Source organism: Musca domestica, unplaced genomic scaffold (genome assembly GCF_030504385.1).
Source record: "Musca domestica strain aabys unplaced genomic scaffold, Musca_domestica.polishedcontigs.V.1.1 42, whole genome shotgun sequence".
Lineage (NCBI taxonomy): Eukaryota > Metazoa > Arthropoda > Insecta > Diptera > Muscidae > Musca > Musca domestica.
In genome coordinates this window covers 8,378,451-8,405,467 of record NW_026712329.1, presented here as the reverse complement: position 1 = coordinate 8,405,467, position 27,017 = coordinate 8,378,451, and the positions used below count along the sequence as shown (strand labels likewise).

At 37.2% G+C, this 27,017-nt stretch overlaps 1 protein-coding gene across 1 annotated transcript in view; it reads right to left on the bottom strand.

Annotated features, from left to right (window-relative positions):
- The window catches only part of LOC131804333 (glutamate receptor ionotropic, kainate 2-like), a 30,122-nt gene extending 4,791 nt beyond the window's left edge, over positions 1 to 25,331 (bottom strand). Inside the window, exons 1-11 of the mRNA XM_059127075.1 lie at positions 25,022 to 25,331; positions 24,320 to 24,475; positions 5,261 to 5,355; positions 5,101 to 5,190; positions 4,879 to 5,036; positions 2,558 to 3,233; positions 2,322 to 2,491; positions 1,807 to 2,067; positions 1,618 to 1,749; positions 1,356 to 1,554; positions 1,183 to 1,294 (exon numbers count right to left, since the gene is read on the bottom strand). Of these exons, the coding sequence (XP_058983058.1) occupies positions 1,183 to 1,294; positions 1,356 to 1,554; positions 1,618 to 1,749; positions 1,807 to 2,067; positions 2,322 to 2,491; positions 2,558 to 3,233; positions 4,879 to 5,036; positions 5,101 to 5,190; positions 5,261 to 5,355; positions 24,320 to 24,475; positions 25,022 to 25,121 (2,149 nt within the window). The 5' untranslated portion in view covers positions 25,122 to 25,331. The remainder of the gene's footprint in view (positions 1 to 1,182; positions 1,295 to 1,355; positions 1,555 to 1,617; positions 1,750 to 1,806; positions 2,068 to 2,321; positions 2,492 to 2,557; positions 3,234 to 4,878; positions 5,037 to 5,100; positions 5,191 to 5,260; positions 5,356 to 24,319; positions 24,476 to 25,021) is intronic.
- Positions 25,332 to 27,017: the final 1,686 nt, after the last annotated feature.

Genomic DNA, 27,017 nt, shown 5'->3' with positions numbered 1-27,017 from the left:
GCTATCGTTAGAGCACTCCAGCATTAAAATGTGAACAAATCTTTAGTGTCTCGGACCATCGCTCGTTACCGTGATATTGGTAGTGTAGCACGACGTCAAGGGAGTGGACGGAAGAAAACAGCAAAATCAGCAGAAATGATTCGAAAAGTAAAGAAACGACTTGATCGAAACCCGCGTCGCAGTGGCCGAAAAATGGCTCGTGAGCTGAACATATCACAATATTCCATTCGGCAAATATTGAAAAATGAGCTCGGGGTAAAGCCATTGAAATTTCAAAAAGTGCAAGAACTTACACCTCAACTGAAAGAAAATAGATTCAAAAGAGCTAAAGAGTTGCTTCGTTTGGCCGAAATTGGTGAACGGTCGAATTTGGTTTTCTCCGATGTGAAAACATTCGTTGTTCAGCAGTTTGTAAACGAACAAAATTATCGTGTTTATTTGCCAAAGAGGTCAGCTGAAAATGTGAACTTTCGGTTGGCCACCAGAACTCAAGCGCCGGCCATGGTGATGGTGTGACCCGCCATAACAGACGATGGACGCTCTCCGCTCGTATTAATCGACCGTGGCATCAGAATAAATGCCGAATATTGTCGCGAAAATATTCTGGAGGGTGCATTAAAGCCTTGGACACGCAAACATTTTGGCCGCAGAGCTTGGACATTCCAAAAGGACTCAGCACCATCGCACTCAGCACGCGCCACCCAAGAATGGTTAGAAAATGAGGTTCCTCGCTTCATTTCCAGCGCACAATGGCCACCAAAATCTCCGGATACCAATCCGTTGGAATATTGTGTCTGTAGTATTTTGGAAAGCAAGGTTAGCACTAAAAGGTACCAAAGTGTCGATCACCTCAAGCAAGCGCTTCGCCGGGATACCGCAGAGCAACATTCGGGCAGCGTGTGACGGTTTCATTGGGCGTTTGAAGGCCATAATTCGTGCCAAAGGTGACAAATTCGAACAAATCTAAAATTCGATACTATTTCCCAAAAATTTTTGCTTTCATTCAATAAAATTAAAAAAAAAAAAATGTAAAAATTATGGCGTTTGACTTTGTTGCAGTTTTTTATCTTATCCTGTACCTATTTATATTCAAAATAAGTCTGATATTTTTCCGATAAATATTTTAAAATATTGCAAGGTTTTCAGAGACCGCACATTGAGCTGTTGTAATCCCTTATTTACCTTTTCCCTTTGCAACTCGTTCCACACCTTCACCATTACTTGCTGTAAACACAGAAGGTCTCGCCGATTCCATGAACGACCACATTCTTTGATAGGTGGATATTTTAGAATCCTACAAATAAAATAAACAACATTAAATGAAATAGCACCACATTTCCAAATTATCGTCTTACCCTAAAGAAAGCCGCTGTGCTGCCACCTTTTAGAGCGCCATATTTAATACGTGTCTGTTTGGCTAAATCTTCGGCACTTTCAATTGGTGAATCCATGCGCTCGACAGTGAGAAACGCAGCCAAATTGGCAGTATATGATGAAATCATAATTAAAGTAAAGAACCACCAAATACCGGCCACCATGCGGGTAGATAAGGCTCTGAGAACAAAATCAGTATTTAATAACAAATAAAAATAATTATTAATCACAATTTGTGTTTACTTTGGGAGAAAATCACATCCTTGCTGCATGAGAGAACCAATGGCAAACCACATGCAATTCAATAGGGTAAATTGGCTTTCCACTTTTTCCCCATGAGGATCGGTATAAGATGGCCATTCATAGGGAGTGAACCTTAAACGAAATTTCTTTATATATTGTCAAATTTTACATTGAACGTGTATATCTTACTTGGCCAATATAAACAATAGCACAGAGACACCCAAATATGCTGTGGCCATATAAATCCATACATCCAGTGACAAAGGAGATAGGAAGGAGAAAAGATTCGGTGGCTGTTTCACGGGCTTACGATATAATATCGAAACACCCAAATTCATAAATGGTGTGGTAAAATCAACAGCCTGTTCTCTTTCAAAAGTTATTGTTAAATCTGCAATCGCCAAATCAGCACGTTGTTCCAATAATTCTCGTATCATGCCGTTCCATTCGCTTTTAAAAACAAAAAAATTATGGAATTATTATTTAAAACTGTTGAATACAGAACTGATAAAATGGTAACAGAAAAAATATAAATTTCAATCATATCTTGGAATGAAGTGAATTGGAAATTATCTCATGGAGGTTACCCAAATTAATCATTGAAAGGACATATATATAACAATTTAACATTATTTAAGTTCGGACCAAATAGCGTGCTCTGCTCAACTTCATTTGTTGAAAACATATCACTCCTAAAAACTTACCCTGTTAATTTATTAAAACTGCCGTAACTTCCATCTGGTACCAACTGAATTTTATAATTAAATCCTAATGACTTAGAGACTTCATGTATCAAATCAACGGCATAACCTTCGAACTGATCATTGCCAGTGAGTGAGACCACGGATTCCTTTCTCATACAATACGGATTACTCTGGAATGAAAATTTAATAAATACACTCTCCCTCTCTTCCAAACCTTATTCATATCAACAACTTACCAATATCGTCGTAACAATCAAGGTTTTATTTTTCAAGTTAGCTTCAATCTCCTGTTGCTTTTGACCAAAGGTACGGGTAAAGTTTACCCCGTCCGGCAAAGTGGAATTCCATGTTCCCACTTTGCGAATTCCGCCCGGACTCAGTTCTACAATATCCATAATGAAATCACTACGGAATCCTTGATGATCGAATTTGATGACATTTGTCAAACCCTTCATCTCGACAATTTTCATGTAATTAATTAAACTGAAACCATGCTGCCAGGTATTTTGTCCATCACAACTCAGTGGGTTTATATCGATCTGCTGCGATGTATCCAAATCGTGCAGAGCCTTGGCAAACAAATGCACCGCATCATACATTAGAGCTGTCTCCGTTTTAATTGTTGTTAAATTCGCAGAACGCAATACACCTTTGTCCTCTATGCTCCATTGTCGTACCACATCGTTGACAATTTTCTCATTAATTAGACGGAATCCGGTGATATTGGTGCCACCGTAACGGAACTCGTCCAAGTTGATGGCATGCAAATCCAAGGATGTTATTAAATAGCTGTGATAGTCACTCATCAAACCAACTTGTTGGGCCTGTTTGAGTACTTCGTAAATTTTGTCTGCAGAACAGTCCAAAACTATATGGGATTCTGCAGTGTTTTTAATTTGTTTCAGCATTGGTCTGCAGAAAAAAAAATTTCGTCGAATTATAACTCTGATCAGGTCAAATGTTTGTTTTTTAAATCAAGCTACCACTTTTTATACCCTCCACCATAGTATGGAGGGTATATTAAGTTTGTTATTCCGTTTGTAACACCTTGAAATATACATTTTAGACCACACAAAGTATATATATTCTTGATCAACATAAAATTCTATATCGATTTAACGATGTCTGTCCGTCTGTAGAAATCACTGTAGCTTCCGAACGAAATGAAGTAGGTAGATAAAATTTTACTCAAATGTATATTATATCTGCAGGACTTTTGGTTTTGAACATGGGTGATGTAGGTCCACGTTTTGGTATAGCCCCCATATAATGGTACCTCCCAATATTCGGTATTTTGGTGATTTAAGCGACATTGTTCACCGGAAATGTTTCAAATTTGGTATTTGCCTATGCAGGTCCACGTCGTCATATAGACCCTAATATAACGGCTACATTCTGTATTTTTAAGATTTCAACAGAATTTTTAACGAATTATTATTTTTTTTTTTTTTTTGAAAATTGCGAAAGTCATTTCAAATGGTGGAGGGTATTCAAAGATCGGCCCGGCCGAATTGGGATCTTTTTTGCTTGTTTTTTTTTAATTGTAATTTCGTAATGCCACAATTGACGCATATCCCTCTAATAATAAAATATTACATAGATTACTGTGCAAAAAGCAGAGGGAGGGAGGTAGTTCAGTCCGTCTTAACCAATTTTTTTTTTCAGAATAAGATTTCTAGAAATCATTGCATCCTCGGTAGATGGTGGCTTCGTAAATATTACTGATAGCAATGCGAGGGTTATTTCGGTCTAATATTGTAATTTTATGTCAGTCATCAAAGGGGTCTTCTTGGCCCTTTTTTTTCAAAATAAATATGAAAGTTATAAAAATTGCCACCCATTAACACGCCTAGTATTAATCTGGGTCCTAATTACTTGTTGGGATGATGCATTCGATCGTAAATTAGTATCGAATTTATCGATTTTGTTACATTTAACATTGTCAAATTTAGCATCTTTAAGAATAAACAAAACATATTGTAATTTATTTGGCGAGAAAGTGAAATTTCGCAAAAATGGATGAAGAATTGTCTTTTATTATGTCATCGTCGGATTCATAAGATGAATTCAATGTAAACATCTTAGGAAAACAAATCCGTGATAAAATCAATTCATTATCTTTGCAAGAAAATATGTAAGTACACTCATTTTTATAAACCACAACCGCTGTTATAGTTTTTCTTCACATTGAACAGCGGCAGCTCCCAGCACTGTGTCGGGAACGACTTTTTGGTTGGTTTGAGCCAAAGTTCTTTGTGCAAAACCGCAGACCGACTTTTAAGAGAAATGGAAAATAAGTTGTGTCACAAACAAATAACATTTCGATTGGATCGATATCGAACGCCGTCATCCAAAAATAAGATTACGATAACGTAACTTCTCGATATCGTATGCGGTAATTAGACCCCAGGACTAGGTTCTGCTTAAAAGTCTTTTTTGAATTCCTCCCTTAAATCAAATTCGAAGTATTGTTGAACACCAATAAGGTAATATACGTTGTTCCTTCCACAGACAAATGATTCCAAAACCGAATAATGAGTTAATTCATAACACTTACCTGTGATCTCCATACATATCCAATTGTCGAACATTAATTGGAAATGGAGTGGGACCATGTTCCTTGAGCAGTTCCTGTACTCGCATAAGGCCATCGTTATTTTCATAGATTATTGTAAACGATTTCCATCCCCATTGTCTGACAATGTCTACATAGGCCTAAAATAATTAAAATTTTTAAAAAATATTTTATAAATTTGCGATAAATCATCAAGCAACAAACCTTTGCCAAGAGATTGGGATTAGGATACAGATTTACCAGGCAACTTTCTCTTCTCAGGCGGTAATCCCAGCGATTTTCTAAATGGGGAATCTAAAGGAAGATATAAAAAACATTTATTTCATTTGAGCGCATTTCGATTTTCCCCATCTCTCTGACTTACCTCCATATTATCACATATACTCTGGACATGACTTGCTGTGTGAGTTGATTGAGGACCGAATATGGCAGCAACACCCACATTCAACAGACCACAAACTGAAAATGAACAGACGGACCATTTGAAATTCAGTTACCAGAATGTCTCCATTACGTGAGAATTAAGTGTCAACCTTCATTGGCCCCATGGCAAGAGAAGACGATTCTATTTAGTTTTTTGGATTAATTGCTTAGCAAGTATCATCTTAAGTTTCCATTACATCCATTTTCAACTCTTGACATATTCACATGACTACTTGTGTTGCACATGACCTACCTGTGAGAATTTCTTTCAACTACCGATGGATATATGAGTGCCTGTCATCATCATTGTCATACTGTTACATAACCAAGTAATGCTAACACATAAATGTCTTCTATGAAATGAAGTAGATAAAGGCACACCAACTACATTTCCCAGGAAACAAATGCATCACCTTTCACATATGTACTTAGATCATGGTTGGTATTGAGAGAATGCGTTTATTTTTATACCCTCTTAAATTGTATGATACAGTGGTTGGTATCTGGGCTGGATATTCTAGATATTCCAAAGTCGAAATACTTCCATTGAAAAATGTGAATACGAAAAACTGAATACTATCTGTATAAAAACATGTATTATGTGGATAATTTCCACCAGTGATGACTGAACCTATTACGGACTCTAAGCCCCGAAAATTTCTGTTAGAAAATAGGAAACAAATACCAAATAGAGTTATGTTAAGGTTATACTAAAAATTGGACCGAAATTTTCGAACTTATATATAACATATATGTACAATATTCGCTTTCTATTTCAATTCATTCGAAAGATAGCACTATTACAACAGACTTTCGAACGGATACCTTTAAATTGATTTTTACGCTGATTAAGATATATATATTCTTCAAGTCGTTAGACTGTATAATGCCAATATATGGAGGAGCTCAAAATGGAATGACTAATAAGAGTGAAATGGATACTTAAAGTAATAAATGTTATATAACGAACTTATAAAGCAAGAATTCTGGGTAAGATACTTCTTCTACATCCGTCTGTGGTGATCACTCTAGCTTCCAAACGAAATGATACAATTTCATTCAAATGTGTTTAAGATCCGTATAATTTTTATACCCTCCACCCTATTATGGAGGGTATATTAACTTTGTCATTCCGCTTGTAACTTCCCGCAATACTCATGTCAGACCCAACAAAGTTTATATATTCTTGATCAGCGTAAAATGCTAAGTCGATTTAGCGATGTCCGTGTTTCTGTCCGTCAGTATGTCTGTTGTAATCACTCTATCTTTCGTACGAATTGAGATAGAAAGCTAAAATTTTGCACACATGTTTATTTTGTCAGTAGGCAGGTTAAGTTCGTAAATGGACCATGTAGGTCCACGTTTTCATATAGCCTCCATATAACGGTATATCCGGATATTCGTTATTTTTATGATTTTAGCGACATTATTTACCGGACTTGTTTCGAATTTGTTCGAAATGGATACTACAGCCTATGACAGAAAATTGTCTGTGCAGGTCCATGTCTTCGTATAGCCCCCATATAACGGTACCTCCCTATATTCAGTATTTTGATGATTTTAGCGACATTATTCACCGGAATTGTTTTAAATTTTGTATTTAAAGTACGTAATGGATACTACAGCCTATGACAGAAAATTGTCTGTGCAGGTCCACATCTTCGTATGATACGATTTCATTTTTTGAAAATTTCCAAGTAGTGGAGGGTATTCAAAGTTCGGCCCGGCCGAACTTACTAATTTTTAACTTGTTAATATTGAAAATGGGTCATATAGGTCCATGTTAGTAGAGCTTTAAGGTGTTTTAGTCATAGTTTTAGACCAAACGTGCTGTAAATTGACAGTTTTTGTTCCTCTTTCCAAGAATATGTTAATCTTGCAAGGAGTTGTTCATACATTTCCAAGATTTTGAAGAGCTCTTATACAACTGTACCCCCTAAGATTGGGTATTTTGAAGATTTCTACTTGAATTGTTTCAATTTTAATATTTAGAATTCGTAAAGGGTACCGCCTCACATACAGGTTCACGTCGTTGTATAGCCACCGTTTAACGGTACCTCCCTATATACGGTATTTTCATGATTTTTGAACACATTTGAAACGGCATCGGATAAGAATATATAATTTATAATAGATTCTTGCTTCAGGTGCAGAACATTGTTTATATAGGTCCAAGTTCTCCTATATACTTTGATTCCGATACCTTGACAATTGTAGCCACATTTTACATAAGGTCGTTCTAAACAGACAAACAAAAACACATCGTTAATTCGTCTTATAGTTTTATTCTGATCAGGGATATATATACGGTATATTTAGGGGGCTATATCCAAATCGGACCCGATTTCGATAAAATCTGGTAGATATATTTCTGAGCTGTATAAGATATTTATTACCAAATAGCATTATTGTGGAGTGCACTTTACGAATGTAAGGGACTTAGGCACCGAATCGTGTGAAACATATGGATGGGAGTTATAGCTGAACCGATTTTCACCACATTGGAAATACTTGCTTCTAGGCAGAATTCTGTAGGATGTGTCGAAAAAAATCCTATTTGGAGGAATATTACATATATGACGAACGTAGATATATATGGTAGCTATATCTAAATTAAGACAATTTCAAAAGGATTCGCCCTTTAACCAAAACAAATCATTTGTGGACAACTTAATCTCAATCGGACAATAATTTCAATCTGTACTTTGATTACAAAAATACATGGACATACATACCTAAGTCGACTCAGTAAGTGATTCTACGAAGATACTCATCTATCCACTACCTCGTTTCCTTCTACATGTTCCGAACAAGTGCACAAAGACATGATACCCTTTACCACAATGTGTATATGCAGTCATATGCTGAGGCTGAACCTAAGTGAGACCTTTTAACTTTTTTTCTTTCTAAATTTCACAAATTTGTCAGCAATTGCACTATAATGGGTTCTTTGGGGGAAAAATAAAACGTAAACATTTTTGCCATTTGGACTCCAAAATTCGCTTTCCTACCATGTTGATACGTTTTGTTTTGCCTTTAGAAACTGTTATGGTAACCTGAATATGTTACGTTGCCTTATGGCACAAACCGAGGTTAATTGTCAATTATGTGCCGAAATATCAACACACTATTCTGGGAAATTGTACATAATATGCACTCTCCATTGCCGAGGAAACATATTCAGGGAAAACTTAGAAGCTTTTTAGGAATACCTGCTTTTTAATGAAATTTCATTTTAGAATGATGCTCACAACGATTATATTAAGCATTCAATTGTTGGTTTTACTGTAGTCCTGTGTGTATGTATGTATTTACCAAAAAACCCAAAGAATGTTGCAATACATACTTGAAATGGTTTGATGCCACTGTTGTATTTAAGCATCATTGTTCCTTACCTATGACAATGGTGTTCAACTATTCAGGTGATTACATTCATCTGGATAGGATGAATGCTGGCAGTCATAATAAAAAGTGCACAATTTCATACGAAACACACAAAAGACCATGTCTGATATTCGTATATGTGTGTAGGTTTGTATTTCTTCTAATTCAACACATGCATATAAGAAGAAGAAAGGGTCGTACCTTTTCGTTCTATATGTTTGGAATGAGTTGACATTTTACCTACATTCAATGCATGTTGCTACACTATGGCTCATTTGAATATCAGTTCTCAAACTTAATTTTTTTACTCTCCACTATTCTATGGAGAATATATATATTCTTTATCAGCATAAAATTCTATATTGATTTTGCGATGTCCGTCTGTGGAAATCACAGAACGAAATAAAGTAAGTTAATAATAACTCAATCCAATGTGTATTTTAAATCCGACTTTTCTATAAATTTACACTTTGTGTTCTCATTATGTAAGAAATATCCTTGTATAGAACTGTTAATATAGTTCTAGATTTTGGTATAGTCCTCATATAACTGTACCTCCTTTTTTCGGTAATTTGATGATTTTAGCGACATAATCAAGATAATTGTTTCAAATTACGTAGCATAAGTTCGTAATGGGTGCTACAGCCTGTTGCCGAAAATTGCGTATGCAGGTCCAGGTCTTCGTATGGCCCCATATCACGGCACCCCTATATTCGGTATTTTGATGATTATTGCGACATTATCTACCGGAAATGGATTCTACAGCATATGACGGAAAAATGCTTATGCAGGTCCTGGTCTTTGTATAACCCCCATATAACGGTAACTCCCTATATTCTGTATTTTTATCATTTTAGCAGTAATTTTTCAACGGACTTTTTATTGCAAATTTGAACATTTTTCCCAATGGGGAAAGGTATTCAAAGTTCGGCCCGCATTCCAAATAGGTAAAGTCGGTTTTTCTGCGAAGAGGGTTTCGACCTCCTTAGAAACCAAGATGCCAAATATGGGCCAAATGAAATAAGATGTCACATATGGGCCAATAAAATAAAAATGTGATCAAGACCCCGAAAATAGCTCGAATACCTACCTTCATATGGGGATTATACCTAAACATAGGTCCATATTGACAATTTTTTGCAAGGACTGTTTCTTCTTACTATGAATTTTACTAAAATATAAAACAAGTAAAAAACATTAAATTCTGCCAGGCCGAACTTTTAATACCCTCCACCATTGGGTAAAGAAAAAAATGATTTATTAAAATATTTGCACTCAAACGTGTTTCACTTAAAACTAAAAATGCCAGTAAGACCTCTTGGATAATGCTGTTAAGCTTAAAAAAACCATAAAGTGGGTGAGGCCGTTATATTGGGCCCATATCAAAAGAGGAACCTTTATAGACAATTTATTATATAACGGGGAGTGTCATCTATTGCGAGTCTTAAATACCAAGTTTGAAACAAATTCGTGAAAAATGTCGCAAAAAACATCAAAATACCGAATATCGGGAGGTACCGTTATATGAGGGCTATATGAAAATGTGGAACTAAACAGGGTGAGATAAAACAAAAAAAAAACTGCTACCAACTTCAAACTGCTATCATTTCTAAGCCACTCGTCCGACAGCTGTTAAAATTATTTCAGTGAGAGCTCATTATATTGTTTGCAAGCGTACAAAGGCGAGAATGAGAATTTTCCAGAAAAAAGTTATTCGCGGTGGAATTCAAGCGTGATAGTGTGATTTCTTTATATTTGACTGGAAAACCACAGGTGGCTATCGCACTCCAGCATTAAAATTTGAATAAATCTTTGGTGCCTCGTACCATCGCTCGTCACCGTGATACTGGTTGCGTAGACCGACGTCAAGAAAGTGGATGGAAGAAAACAGCAACATCAGCAGAAATGGTTCGAAAATCATTGATCGAGACCCGTGTCGCAGTGGCCGAAAAATGGCTCGTTAGCCATTGAAATTCCAAAAAGTGCAAGTGCAAGAAATAAAATAGACTCAAAAGAGTTACAGAGTTGCTTCGCTTGGCCGAAAGTGGTGAATTGCCGAATGATGAAAAAAATGATGTTCAAAGAGGTATGCTGAAAATGTGCACCTTCGGTTGGCCACCAGAACTCAAGCGCCGGCCGAACATTTTGGCCGCAAACCTTGGACATTTCAACATCGCACTCAGCACTCGCCACCCAACAATGGTTACAAAATGAGGTTCCTCGCCACCAAAATCTTCGGATATCAATCTGTTGGACTATTGTGTATTGTCGTTCACCTCACGCAAGCGCTTCGCGGGAATGGGCCAAAATACCGCAGAGCAAGATTCGGGCAGCGTGTGACGGTTTCATTGGCCGTTTGAAGGCCAGAATTCGTGCCAAAGGCGACCAATTGGAACGAATCTAAACTTATTCAAAATTGGATGTTATTTTTGACAATATTTGCTTCCATTCAATAAAATTAAAAAAAAAATTAAAAATGATATCGTTTGACTTTGTTGCAGTTTTTTATCTCACTTTGTATATACAATAATCCGCCACCAGAGCTGGAACCTATTACTAAATACAAATTTCGATTTTTGGACAAATCCGTGGAAAAATGTGGCAAAAGTCATGAAAATACAGAATATCGGGAGGTACCGTTATATAATATACTCTCCTTTTCAAGGTGCATGGGATAAAAAAATACTTAATATCTTGGTATACTCTTACATGAAGGCTACACCGAAATGTGGACCAGAATGAACTACATTTTGCACAACTGATTATGCTTGTAACCAATAGGTAGGTATCAAATGTAAATGCCATATCCTAAAAAATTGTCCTGGAAAGCCAAAACCCTCTTGGAATTTTGATCTATACCGAATGCTATCACTTCCACTTGGAATTTCCCTCCACACCAGATCTTGACCCGAAAATTGTCGAACAGTGTAATTAGTACGGAATATAAGGGTAATACAATTGGAAAATTTTGTCTGACTCGGTTAAGATTTGAATATCTTTACCAAATATATATCTTCGTCCAATTTACGTATATAGTACACCAAATGTTTAATATCATTCCGAATAGGATGAGTTCTGGCATTTTAGACCGATTATAAAATAGAAATAAAAATTTCAAAACATCTTTACCATAGATGAACTGTAACCTTATGCAAATGAGCAGCAATATATATTGGTATATGCATGTAGTTATGTATGTTTTAATCCTCATGCCCACCTGATGATGACGATGTTGTTGGATACAAGTGCAGTTTACAAGAACTGTAAACATTTTTTCTTGTTTCATATAAAGCATCATCTATATCCACGTACGTACCGCTTAACATACGTACATACGTATGGATATTTGTGTATGTGTTCACGTTCCATGTATATGATTATACTGTTTATACCTTTGAAGAAAATTCCATCAGAGTATTATGTGACACATCGTACAAAATATTCGGAATGCAATGGCTCTCGGAACAATGGAATATAATGCGGATATCATCCTTCCAGCTTTGGATTAAACCAGTCACTTGTAATAAGCATTGTTAAAAGATTGACATATTTAGGTTCAAAGGTATACATACCTACCAACCTAAACCGTACTTTCTGTTGCATTTAGGCCAGGTATTAATTCATATGTAACCATAACTTGCTTTGTCTTGAGTTCGCATTGAAGTGATATGATGACATCGTTAATACTTGTCAAAAGTATTCTTAACTTTGAGTGGAAATGAGGAAAGTACTTAAATGTTTACTTGTAGATTAAGATTATGGCAATGTTTGATATCGGCAAGTATTCCTTTTGTTCGAATTTATGGAAAAATCTTAAATGTTTTGGGGAGATTTCCCTTCTATTTTCATGTTCCGACGTAGGACTGTATATAAAAGTATTTTTTAACTATTGGACATATCACAGAATAATGTAAATAAACTTAATACTTACGAACTTTTTTTGTATCCTTTAACTTTCATTGACTCAAAACTGTAACAAATATAAACCGATGAACTGTTCAACCGATTCCCAACGATGTTTATAAGGTTTCGGATTTATTGTGCCCATTTACAAATATTCAGACTTCCATACGTTGAAAATCATATTTAGTGAACTTCGAGCCTTTTTTACCATAAAAATGATTGCACAGATCTTGCGAAAACGGTATTAGTCTCACAGATTCACACAAAATTAGTGCTGTTACTTTTTACCGGAACTAGTTTAAAGCTATTTCAATGGTTGGAGAATTTCGACACTACTCGTACACAAAAGGCTAAAAACTTCGTATCCTAAAAAAGTAAGCAAAGCATATAATCTTTCAAGCACCATTAGGTCCAAATTCATTATGGTAAATTTCCTTTTGAAATAATGATATACAACCTTGCGCAAATGTTGCCCTTGATTTTTGACCGAGACCATTTGCTCTTCTATCGTGGTGATATGCATTCAAAACAATTTCATACAAAAGTTGTTGTCCATTTAACCCGCTAAACACAATCCAATGGTCTTCCATAATGCTACACTTCTGTCCTGTCCTAAACTCTAACCTCATGCAAAATTGTGATCTGTAAAGCGACTGCAAATCGGACGATAATTGCTACCTGTGTAAATACCCTCAAAATTTCTGTTGTAGGTTGTTAAAAAATTAACATAATGTACAATTAAAAATTGTAAGTCAAATTAAAACCAGTAAGGAAAAGTCAAATGTTGGGCGGGCCCGACTATATGATACCCTACACCACTATGAATATTTAGTAAAGCTCCCGCAAAAAAAAAAAAAATACTTGAAGTAGATCATACCACCTATCAACATTTAGCATTAGAGCAGTTATAGCTTGGTTTTAGAGGGAACTAATATAAGGGAGGCATATCCAATTTTGAATCGATTTTCACTCAATTTGACGGAGACATTTTAATTTTTTATACCAAATAACATTGCTATAGAGTGCATGATATCACTCCGAGAAGGATTATATTAAAAAATATATATATTAGCCATTATTTGCACAATAAACCTGAAATCAGATTAAGGATGTATATGCCAATCATAGCCGATCTCGATAAAATTTGGCAAAGGTATTTCCGAGCTCTAAAGATATCTGGTAACAAATATCATTGTTGTCGAATGCTTATTACGAATGTGAGGGACTTAAACACCAAATCGGATGAAACATATATATGGAAGCTATAGCTATATTTGAACCGATTTTCTTCTAGACTGAATTCGGTGGAATGTACCACATTCAAAATTCAGGTCATTAGAACTTATATAGGCCATTTGATGCACACTTAAACCGAAATCGATTGAAGATATATATGACAGTTATATCTAAATAAGATCCGGGCCAAACGAATATTTTTTGCAAAATTTCATCTCAATCGGATAATAAATGCGACCTGCATTTTGTTCCCAAAAATACATGTACGGACGGACTGACATGTATAAATCGAAATAAATGATTATTTTTTCTGTTTTTTTTTATTACAAACCGTACTTAGAAAGTGTAACCCGAAGAATATAAAATACAGCTCCATACACAAATGGTTATTCAAAATGCTAGAATTCTTCCCTGTTCTTAACTCTCTTTAATTGTGTGAGCAGGAATTTTTTTCTGTTGTTGGTTGATGGGACCCCTAAGTATTTTGTGATCAACTCCAAAAGCAAGAGGCCCCTTTGTATTACCAAATTTAAACTCATCAATATGATTTGCTTGTCTACGATATTTGGCTTTATTCATCAACGAAATCAGCATTAAAAAGCCAGAAGTTCAACTTTTGTGTATTTCGGATTTCACCCGTAAGTTATTTTCAGCGTTTCGGTAGAATGGAAATATTGGTATTTTTTCTCACAAAAGCAATGATCCATTCTACCCGCTCTCCTAAACTCTAACTCCATGCGAGATTTCCTTTGGATTCAATTTGTTAACTTTATAACGGCTGCAAAATCAGGAAATTTTTTGTTGTTGGTCCATTTCAACCCCTAAATATATTGCGGAGGTCTTTGAAAACAATATGCCTAGCCATTCTGAGCCTAACCCTATCCTTTTTCGTGAGGATAATTGTAATCTGTATATAATAACCCCAACCTGTGTTGTCAAATGAAAAAATATTACAAAATGTACAATTCAATATTATAAGTCAAATTAAAAAAATCGTATGCGATTGGTCTATAATTGCGACCTGTAGAGTAGCTGAAAAATCATGAAAATTTTCAACCATTTCAACCCTAAATATAATGCGATCATCTCCAAAAGCAATAGGGTTCTATTCTGGCCCTACCCCCACCTCCATTCTAAATTTCGTGAAGATTGGGCCATAATTGCGACCTATATAGTGATTAGAAATTAATATGGACAGACGGGCAGACGGACATACGGACGGACGGACATACATAGCTAGATCGACTCTTTCCTATGTGGGAAACCAATATTTCGAGGTGTTACATAATTTTTGGCCCAATTAAACTTATAATACCCCAACACATAGTGTTGTAGGGTATAAACAGTAATTCTACACTTAATAAATTTGTATTTATTGAAAAATATAGACTTTCAATTAAAACTAATTCCTAGGGAATTCAACTATTTTCAAGTACATATTAAAATACATGTTTTCTTAAGATATGGTCGAATGATTTAGACTTTTAAATAAACTCTTGGATCCTCGAGGATTCTCACAAACTTTTTTTTAGCATTTTGGATAATGTCTGCAGCATTAAAGAAGTAGGTCCCAACAACCCGAAATTGTCAAGTCATTTCTTAATCCTGTTTCCCCTAACATTATTTTCATACAAAATGTTGGGGGTACACTAGAATGATAAGCAATCATAATAATAGCTTGCAGAAAGATTTCGCATAATATTAACTGGCCAAAATATTGGATTCCAAGAAAATCTGTTGGGTTATTAATTTTTTGCAAAAATCTCTATCATCTTCACATTGAAGTATATAAAAAATAAATCGGGATGTATATATGCTCCTATTGTAAAATTTATTCCGGTACGAAGAAATATACTTGTCTCTCCCTTCTCCATCTTTTTGATGGATGGTTTACGATTTTATCAACCTTTTATACCCTCCACTATAGTATGGTTTGTAACTTTGTCATTCCGTTTGTAACTCCTCGACTTAACGATGTCCTTCCGTCTGTGGAAATCACTCTAGCTTCCGAACGAATTGAAGTAGGTTGATCAAATTTTATTCAGATGTGTGTTTAGTCTTTTGGTATTGAAAATTTGCTATATAGGTCCATATCTTCGTATTGTCTCCGTATAACTTTATCTCCTTATATTCGGAATTTTTATTATTTTAGCGACAGGATTCACCGGAATTGTTTCAAATTTCGTATTTACACTTCGTAATAATGACTATAGCCTCTGACAGAAAATAATTCATGCAGGTATTTTGATTATTTTAGTTACATTATTCACCGGATTTTTCCGTATTTGAATGTTGTAATGGGCTATGGAAAAAAACTTGCATATCCCCTATATTCGATATTTTTCTGATTCTAACATTTTTTTTTTTTTGAAAATTTATAAATTCCGTTCAAATGGTGGCGGGTATTCACAGTTCGGCCCGGTCGTAGTTACTGCTATTTTTCTTATGTTAAGATAATTATTGTCTAATATTGTTCATTTAACAAATGATTTAAATCTATATCTATAAAAGAGGAAAATGTTTGTTTGTATTTTATGGACTCCAAAACCGCTGCAATTTTTTGAAATTCCACTTGAAACTTGAGATATAGCATCAGAATCGGAGGTACTTCCCAAGAATTTAGATTTTATATGCCCATATCTATTGACCGATTACAGATACAGTCTCCAAATTTGGAATGAAATTATGTTGAAATCGGTTCAGATTTGGATATAGCTCCCACATACATTTTCGACCGATTTCATGTATTTGGTGCACCAAATATGCTAATTTCAATGAAATTTGTAATGTGTAACGGAATTTAAAACGAATGGATATGATACACCAAACACGATATGTATGTTCGATTCCAATGTAATTTGGAAAATAAATTTGCTAAATTATATTGAAATCGGTTCAGATTTGGATATAGCTCCCACATATATTTTCGGCTGATTTCAAATATTTGATGCACCAAACACGATATGTATGTCTGATTCCAATGAAATTCGGCATGAGTGACTAAATTTGATACAAAAATAAATTTGTCAAGTTATATTCAAATTGGTTTGGATTTGGATATAGCTCCCTCATATATTTTCGGCCAATTTCACATATTTGATGCACCAAACACGCTATGTACCTCCAATTTCAATGAAATATGAAAGGTGTGACGGAATTTGGTGTAAAAATAAATTTTGTCAAATTATATTGTTACGAATATAACTTTAGATTTAAGTTAATTTAGATGAATTCCGTTAATTTAAGAATTTGAATTGTAACGTAAATTTCTACTACGCAGTTTATTTGAATAACTTCACAACAACAACTACTGTATAGATTTTTCTACATCCTTCCATTTCCTCTTTCATTTTCTATTTTGTTGCTGACGTACAATTCTTGTTAAACGTCATCATTGATGATCGCTTAATTCCTCTTTCTTTGTTACCCCCTCGCCTGTGTATGTGTTGTTGTTATTGTTCACTCAATGTAAGTTTGTATGTGTTGTTGTTATTGTTCACTCAATGTAAGTTTGTATGTGTTCGTTGCATTGGTAGATTGTTCGTAATGTAGGCGTTACCAGATCGTCTAGAAACTTCTGTAGCGACAGGCGAGGCTCATATAAATAGGGGAAATGGAAAGGCAGTTAGTCAGTTGTGAATCAGATCGCGAATTGAAACCGTCGAGTAAAGTAAAGTGCAAAGTAAAGTAGTGTGAATAAAATCATTGTAATAATCGTAATCCGAAAGAACCCGCGTTTTATTTGGTACGAGCTGTATTGGGAAATAAAACAACGTCTACACGGGATTAAGTAAAATCCAAGAACGTAACAATTGGTGTCGGAAGTGAGATTACGATAATACTACGATGAAGTTTAAGGATCTACGAGTGGAAGACTTGAAGAAGGAACTTAATAAATTGGAATTGTCCTCTACTGGTAACAAGGCTGAACTACAAAAACGTCTGTTGGATGAGTTCGAGCGCCGTGGTATGAACATCGATACATATGAGTTTGACAGTAAGGATGAAGTGGATTTATCGGAAATGGGCGAATCCAACGGTGGGGAAGTCTCGTCAGTAGCTGCCAGGGGTGACGATTTCAGAGAAATGCTAGCCAAAATGTTTGAGGAAAATTTCAGAAGGTTCGAAGAAAATTCGAGAATAACGAACGAGAAACTCGAGTACATTACAGAAGTTATTGGAAGGAGAGTGGAAACCGTGGAGGTCCAAATTAAAGAGTTGGATAAGAAAGTGCAGTCGGTTGACGAGAAATTTCTGTCCCACGACCATAGGGTTACAAATCTGGAGAAGAAAATTTCGGAACTGGAAATCAAAGGTGGTCCGGTGCGAGTTCCTGATAACACACTAAAAATCAAACCTCCTGTATTCGACGGCTCTACGTCATTCAATGTTTTCAAGTTACAGTTCGAGACAGTGGCTTCTAGAAATTCGTGGAACGACAGCGACAAAGCGGTTGCACTACTTCTGGCATTGAAGGGCAGTGCTGCTGATGTTATACAGAGTATTCCTGTCGCTTCTAGAAACAACTATGAAGATGTTATTGCTGCACTGGAACGTAAGTACGGTGGCGAACATAAACGAAACATCTACCTTATGGAATTAAGGGGAAGAGTACAGAGGGCAAACGAGACGTTACAAGACTTTGCAGCTGAGGTGGAACGTTTGGTGCTAATGACGTATCCAGGAGAGGATCACCCATTGCTGGACCGTATGAAAATCGAAACCTTTGTGAATGGCATACGTGACCCTGAGATTAAGTATGCAACATATGCGTCACCAAAGCATCATTTTCCGAAACTGTGTCGTTTGCCCTTGCCCAAGAGACGGCAAGAATAGTTGTTAAGCCCCAGACCCACAAGATTCGCCAACTGGAGACCGAAGGTTGCGAACCCAAATCTCTCGTTAACTCGATCGAAGACGCCATGAGGCGGGTAATAGAAGAGACAAAGTTAGTTGGGATGACTAAGCCCAGGGTTAGATGCTACAACTGCGATAAAGCAGGTCATATTGCGCGCGAATGCAGAACTAAGCGCAAACGATCCAGGTCATCGTCACCACCTCCAACGAAAGATGGTAGAAGAATGGCCCAACAGTCCACCAATGAGTCACAGTTAAACTAAATCGAGCCAGTCCAGCGGGGCATGAACTGGCTCCCATCGACGATGGCCCCACAATCTCCCTAGCAATAGTACAACAGGAAAGTCACAACCTAACAACAACTGGGTACATCAATGGTGATAAGCGAGTTCTGACGTTAGATACTGGCGCATCAAAGTCCATCGTAAGATCAGATCTGGTAAAGGGAAAAATAACGCAACTTAATGGAGTCAGACTGCGCACAGCAACGGCGGAGCCCGCGGCAGTACACGGCAAGATTACCCTGAGACTAACTATTGCCAATAAATCGGAGAATTACGAGTTTATAGTTGCCGATATCGTAGACGAAGTGATAATAGGCGCAGATTTTATGATTGCCTTTGGTATCAATCTGGATATGAAAGAACGTGTGATGACCTGGTCTAACGTCGAAATTCCGTTAAACGTGGGCTACGATGAAAGTACACCCATTAGACGTCTGACCACGGACCATCCAGAGATAATACCGCCCTGTGCCGAAGCAATAATATGGGTACCAATGAATGGAGATTGTGGAGCCGAGAAGTTGTGGGTGGTGGAACCAGCAGAAAACAGAAACAGTAACATCCTAATAACGAATGCCCTGGTGAAAAGCAACAAGGACGGATTAATTCCTGTTAGAGTTTTGAACCTGTCAAACAAGCAAGAGCAAATTTGCCAATTTTCCGATGTTGGACAATGCACACCAGCTGAAGCTGTAGTTAATTTGGAAACTAGCACGGAAAAGCCAGCTGCCATGGAGAAGAAGCACCTCGACGGCTACATAAAAGAGTGGACACACCAATTATCACCTTCCGAGAGGAACAAGGCTAAGCAGCTATTATGGAAATATGCCTCTACCTTTGCGTTGACAAAAGAGCACCAAGGAAGAACATCAGTGGTGAAGCATGAAATCTATACAGCAGACGCGAGACCCATTAAACAGCCTCCAAGAAGTGTACCCCTGGCAAAAAGAGACGAGGTTCAGAAGCTGATAAGTGAAATGGAAAAGAGTGGTGTAATAGAACCATCGTCAAGTCCATGGTGCTCCCCAGTGGTCTTGGTCAAGAAGAAAGACGGAAGCACCCGATTTTGTGTGGACTACAGAAAGTTGAATGATGTCACCAAGAAAGATAGCTATCCGCTCCCAAGAATCGACGACACATTGGACACATTAGCCGTGACGTCATGGTTCTCCACCCTCGACCTGCAGAGTGGGTACTGGCAAGTAGAGATCGCCGAGAAAGATAAGGAGAAAACAGCGTTTGACGTAAATGGGGGTCTCTGGCAGTTCAATGTCATGCCATTCGGACTCTGCAACGCCCCGGCTACATTTGAAAGGCTGATGGAGCGTGTGTTAAAAGGGCTGCAGTGGAAGTCGTGCCTCATATACCTGGATGACATCATAGTCATGGGACGCAACTTCGACGAACACATCAAGAACTTAAAGGATGTTCTACAGCAGCTTTCGTCTTCAGGCCTCAAGCTGAACCCAAAGAAGTGCAGTCTCTTCCAACGAGAGGTGAAGTTCCTGGGGCACCACGTGACGCCGGAGGGCATATCGACGGATAAGGAGAAAATTCAAGCCGTCAGAGATTGGCCGCAGCCCCGAAATCTCCATGAGCTGCGAAGCTTTCTGGGTCTCTGCACATACTACCGTCGATTTGTCCAAAATTTTGCCAACATCGCCGCCTGTCTACACCGTTTGACGCAAAAAGGCCAGAGGTTTCAGTGGGGCAACGACCAGGAGGAGGCATTCAGAAAGCTCAAAGACATGCTATGCAGAGCCCCCATTTTGGCATACCCTATACCTGGCGGCAAGTTTGTCCTGGACACAGACGCAAGTGCGTGCGGCATCGGTGGCGTCCTTTCCCAGGAAATCGACGGACAGGAAAAAGTCATCGGGTACTACAGCCGGACATTGTCGAAACCTGAGAGGAATTACTGTGTGACGAGGAGAGAGCTGCTTGCTGTCCTTGAGTGCGTTAAACACTTCCACAAATACCTATATGGCCAGCATTTCCTGCTGAGGACCGACCACGCTGCTCTCCAATGGTTGCTGCAGTTTAAGAATCCGGAAGGTCAACTAGCCCGTTGGATCGAGAGGCTCCAGAGTTATGACTTCAGAATCGAGCACAGAAAAGGCGGAAAACACGGTAATGCTGATGCCCTGTCTCGTCGGCCATGCAAAGTAGAATGCAAGCACTGCTCAAAGGCTGAGAATAAAGAGAATATCGTTGATGTCCGACTATTGCAATTTGAGTCGGGTGAAGATTGGTCGACGGAACAACGAAGAGATCCCATTCTGGGCAAAGTAATTTCGGCCATAGAAACGGGCAAACGACCTAGTCGCAAAGAATTTACCTCCGAAAGCCCTCTTTTAAAATCCTATTGGGCCCAGTGGGACAGTCTACTTATAATAGATGGTTGCCTATATCGCAAATGGGAAAGTGAGGACGGTAAATCTCACCGGAACTTGATCGTCGTCCCAGACTCCAAAATAAGAGATGTCTTGTCGGAGTTTCACGATGGGCCAAGTGGAGGACATCGTGGCATAGCAAAAACCGCTGAAAAGGTAAAGCAGAGATTCTACTGGGTCGGCTGTCAAAAATCCATTGCCGACTGGATCGCCAATTGTGAAAGGTGCATAAGAGCTAAAGGTCCAACACGGAAGAGTCGAGGCTACACGCAGCAGTATAATTCAGGAGCCCCTTTTGAAAGAATCGCAATGGATGTAGCTGGACCGTTCCCAACAAGCGACTCTGGGAACCGGTATGTCTTAGTGGTCATGGATTACTTCAGTAAATGGCCAGAGGTTTATGCTATCCCAAATCAAGAAGCCAGGACAATTGTTGATGTGTTCAGCAGAAATTGGATTTGTCGCTATGGTGTTCCATCTGAGGTTCATTCCGATCAAGGGAGGAATTTTGAATCAGCGATCTTCAAGGAAATGTGTGACTCCTACGGAATCAAGAAAACCAGAACGACGCCCCTACATCCACAATCAGATGGCATGGTGGAAAGATTCAATCGCACCCTGGAAGAACATCTACGGAAAGTGGTGGACAGTGGCCAACGAGACTGGGATGAGCATATTCCCAGGTTTTTACTGGCTTATAGATCGGCCATTCATGATTCCACATCCCGGACCCCAGCCAAAGTTCTGTTCGGAAATGAATTAAAGCTACCTGGCGATTTGATATTCGGTGCTACCCCAAACGACGATGTGAACCAAGATGAAGACAGTCAAAACTCTTTTAGTAAAGTCCACGATGCAGTCCGACATCGAATAAAAATGGTTAGCAACCGCATGAAGGCAAGGTACGATCGAGCGGCAAATACTGATGGGTTTCAAGAAGGGCAACTGGTACTATTGTTCAACCCACAACGAAAGAAAGGACTATGCCCCAAATTACAAACGCACTGGGAAGGACCCTACAAGATTGTCACGAAAATAAATGACGTCGTTTATCGCATCCAGAGGAGCGACAGTCCCAGGTCGAAGATGAAAGTTGTACATTTGGAGCGGCTGACCCCCTACGGAACGGGAACTGTGCCTATTCGGGACGAACAGGCTTAAGCGGGGGGCAATGTTACGAATATAACTTTAGATTTAAGTTAATTTAGATGAATTCCGTTAATTTAAGAATTTGAATTGTAACGTAAATTTCTACTACGCAGTTTATTTGAATAACTTCACAACAACAACTACTGTATAGATTTTTCTACATCCTTCCATTTCCTCTTTCATTTTCTATTTTGTTGCTGACGTACAATTCTTGTTAAACGTCATCATTGATGATCGCTTAATTCCTCTTTCTTTTTTACCCCCTCGCCTGTGTATGTGTTGTTGTTATTGTTCACTCAATGTAAGTTTGTATGTGTTCGTTGCATTGGTAGATTGTTCGTAATCTAGGCGTTACCAGATCGTCTAGAAACTTCTGTAGCGACAGGCGAGGCTCATATAAATAGGGGAAATGGAAAGGCAGTTAGTCAGTTGTGAATCAGATCGCGAATTGAAACCGTCGAGTAAAGTAAAGTGCAAAGTAAAGTAGTGTGAATAAAATCATTGTAATAATCGTAATCCGAAAGAACCCGCGTTTTATTTGGTACGAGCTGTATTGGGAAATAAAACAACGTCTACACGGGATTAAGTAAAATCCAAGAACGTAACAATATTTTAATTGGCTCAGATTGGGATATAATTTTATTAAGAAGCATTGACCCAAAACGCCTTTGCAATGGTATTAGGCTAACAGTAAAAAACTAATTAACAATTTAATTGAGGTTACGATTGTTACGAGGAAGTATGTAGCTATCTTGAATTCTCTAATTGCAACAAAAATGCCAAATACTATAATAAAACCGAAGGACAAACGCTTGGTGTATGCGTACTAAATTTGGCATGTTCCTGCTTTTCTCAGACATGTTCACGTGTTAGTAGCTATTTTTTTATTTACGTATTAAAGTATTACAATAATTAAGTTTAAGTGTGGCAAAAATGTTTGAATTTGTTTTAGTTTTTTTTTTTTTTTTTCAAACCAATACCAAAACGTGAACTTATACTTACAATGTTTCGCCACACGAGGAAGAACCCATTATGACCTACAAATACCAATTTTTAGACAAATCTGTGAAAAAATGTTGGAAAAATCATCCAAATGGAAAAATCATCCAAAATATCTGGAGGTACCATTATAGGGGGGCTATACCAAAGCCCGGGCCTATACATACAATGTTTCAAATACCAATTTTCGGACAAATCTGTGAAAAAATGTGGCAAAAACCATCAAAATACCGAATATCGTGAGGTAATGTTATAAGGGGACTATATCGTGGACCTATACGTCCAATATTTCGCTACCGGAGCTTGAACCTATGTTGACCCACAAATACCAAATTTCCAATAAATCTGTGAAAAAATGTGACAAAAATCATCAAAATGCCGAATATCAGGAAGTACTGGGAGCTATATCCAAATCTGAACACTGTAAACTTTTTATCTCAATCGGGAAAATGCTGCCCGTAATATGAAACAGGCAGACGATTATGCATAAATACAGACTTGCACATTCATAAACCATATTTATTTATGGACTGCTTTGAAATTTGTCTTGATATCACCAGAAGGACGGACAAAGCTAAATCGACTTATACTCCAGAAAATATGTGGTTTCTTTAAATTTCGAAGTATTATTTATGCAGCTAACACTATTTTACTTCTATATCTAATATATAAAAATTGGCATTATTTGCATGATGACATAAAAACACCGGCCGCAACTGAATGCATTTCTTCGATTCCAGCATTGACTTCTTTTTACTTATTATTTGTTTGTTTTCCAAGTTTTTGTTTCCTTACCTCTTTTCCCGGCATGAAAGCTGTCAAATGGTGATATACGTTCGATTTGTGCCACTAGCTTAGAGCGTGGCAAAATCAAACGGTCTGCATTGATACGATCCACAGCTTGGCGAAATGCCAGTTCCTGATTGTCATCGGAAGGATGAAATAAGCCACCTGAAACAAGGAAAACATTGGTATAACGACAACAACAAAGAAAATTAATTGTGTGTAAAATAAACAAAACATTTCACAATTATCAAAATGTAAACACAGAATGGAAGTATGTATTGTTGACTAAACGTAAAGCATCACCACCACAACAAACAAGGAATCCTCGCTCAAAACAAACAAAGTGGCCAAAGGAATGAAATAATAAAACAACAGAACACCTCGCACGTTTTCATTTTAGAAATACGATTTGTTTACAACGGCCCTTTGTTGTTATCCTTATTTTCGCCCTCGTTGGGGGTTTTTTAGTACTCCAAAAACGTAAACAAAGCTACAACATTTACATCACGCACACACACACTTGACTCTCTCGCACACATATTACATATTGTTTGGTGTAGTATCAACACTTCACCATCGCCACCAACACCACCACCACCGCCGCTGCTGCCAATCACTCAAGAGAGTAGATAAACTGCAAAATTCTTTAAGCAGATACATCCTAACGTTTTCGGATGGACAATGAGGAAATGTCACCGATTTTTTCCTTACCAATTTTTATTACATCCGGTAAAGCGTTAGAATAGGAAATGGAACCGATTAAAATCACGCCCGTAATAGTTAATAAAGTTTTCACCGTGGTACCGAACATTTTGCACAACTATTCTGAATATTTCGTTGGGATTTGCGTTAGAATTTTATTTGAGTTTTTCTTCCGTTTTGCAGAAGATATGAAAATCTTCAGCTGCCGTTGTTGTTTTTTGCTCTTATATACTTTGCATCTTTCCGTTGTTTGTTGTCAATGATGTGCGATGCCCTCGAAAGCTGTTGATGTACTAAAGCTGAGCGGCACTCAGTGCCTGCTAATATCAATGTAGCGTTTTGTTATTATTTTTCAGCAGCATCCATATAATCACGGAATTTGAAACACTTGACAGATAAGAGAACCTGCGCACTAAGGATGCTGTTGTTTTATACCATGAAGCTTTAAGGAATTTTGGGTTCGAATATCGTGTGTAGTGCATGTAGGTTCGTGTCTAAAGTATGTAATAGAATTTTAACTTCCGTAAAATCAGTAAAGAATCATTTAAGGTAGGTGTCGACTATATTATACCATACGCTACTCTAAGTTTAAATTGAGGTGCTGCCAATTGGAACTCAAAATTTTATATCGATTGAAGCAAACCTGTAGGAACTATATCTAGATATTATTAATATGAGTGAAACAATTTAAAAATGAGAATATTTTTTCCATTCATATTTGGAAAAATCCAATTACAGCTTATCGATAAAAAATTAGTTTAAAACATGTCACTCTGTAAAAAACCTACTACTCCATACCAAAATACGGAGCGAATCCAGACTCAAATATGAAATACCAAAAAATTGTTATAATTGTATAATTTTATACATAACTAGCTGGCCCGGTCCGCGTTTCCGGCCCGTAATTTAAGTCTTTAATGCTATTATATCATCCACCTTGGAATAGAGGGTATATTAACTTTTCATTCCATTTGTAACATCACTAAATGTTTGTCATAGACCCCATTAAATATGCATATATATTCATAATCAGCATAAAACTCTAAGTCGATTTATCCGTCTGTATGTCTGTTTGTTTAAATTACGATACAGCCCACATTATTTGATGTATAGCGTCAAAATTTAGCTGAAAATTTTGTAATGTGTATAGGATGGTTGGTATTAAAAATGATCTATCGGTTCACGTTTTGGTATATTCCCCATATAACGGTATCTCTCGAAAGTCGGTATTTTGATGATTTTTGCCACATTTCTCCTCGGATTTGTCTAACACATACAACGATACCTACCTATATTGGGTATGTTGATAATCCACATATTTACGCGTGTAATTGTTTCAAATTTGGTATTTTAGAAGGTGACAATCCTTGAAGTATAAAATTGTCCACAGAGGTTCCCGTTTTGGTATGGCCCCATATAACGGCCTCATTCACTTTATGGTTTTTTCATAAGTTAACTGCATTATCCAAACAGTCTTACTGGTATATAAAGTTTAAAGTGAAACACGCTTGAATTTATATACTTTCATATAAAAATTTTTCCTTTACCCTCAGATGGATGATAGTAATAATTCTGCCCAGCCGAACTTAATTTTTTTACTTGTTTTTAAAGTAATATGAATTATTTGTCATTGAAATTGCGCGTTGGAGACCCCATAATTTCCATATCTTTTATCATAGTATAATTCAAAGACGATTAAACAAATGTTCGGTTCCTTAAATCATATGATGGTTATACAAAACGTGATCAGTTTTTGCATAGATGGTTTCTTTCCAAATTAGCAACATTTGCCGAAATTAGTATGAAAACATGGTTAAAATGTAAGATATACTTGAAATCGGGTTGTATCCTTATCCGGGGGTTATGGCCCATATCATGAACTGCAAAAGTGATTTAAGGTATTGTGAAAGTTTAGGAAGAATTTCTGAAAGAATAGAAATCCTTTTCCTTTTATATTCGGTATTTCACTGATTGGAGTCCCAATGAATTTTGCATATTGAGTTCT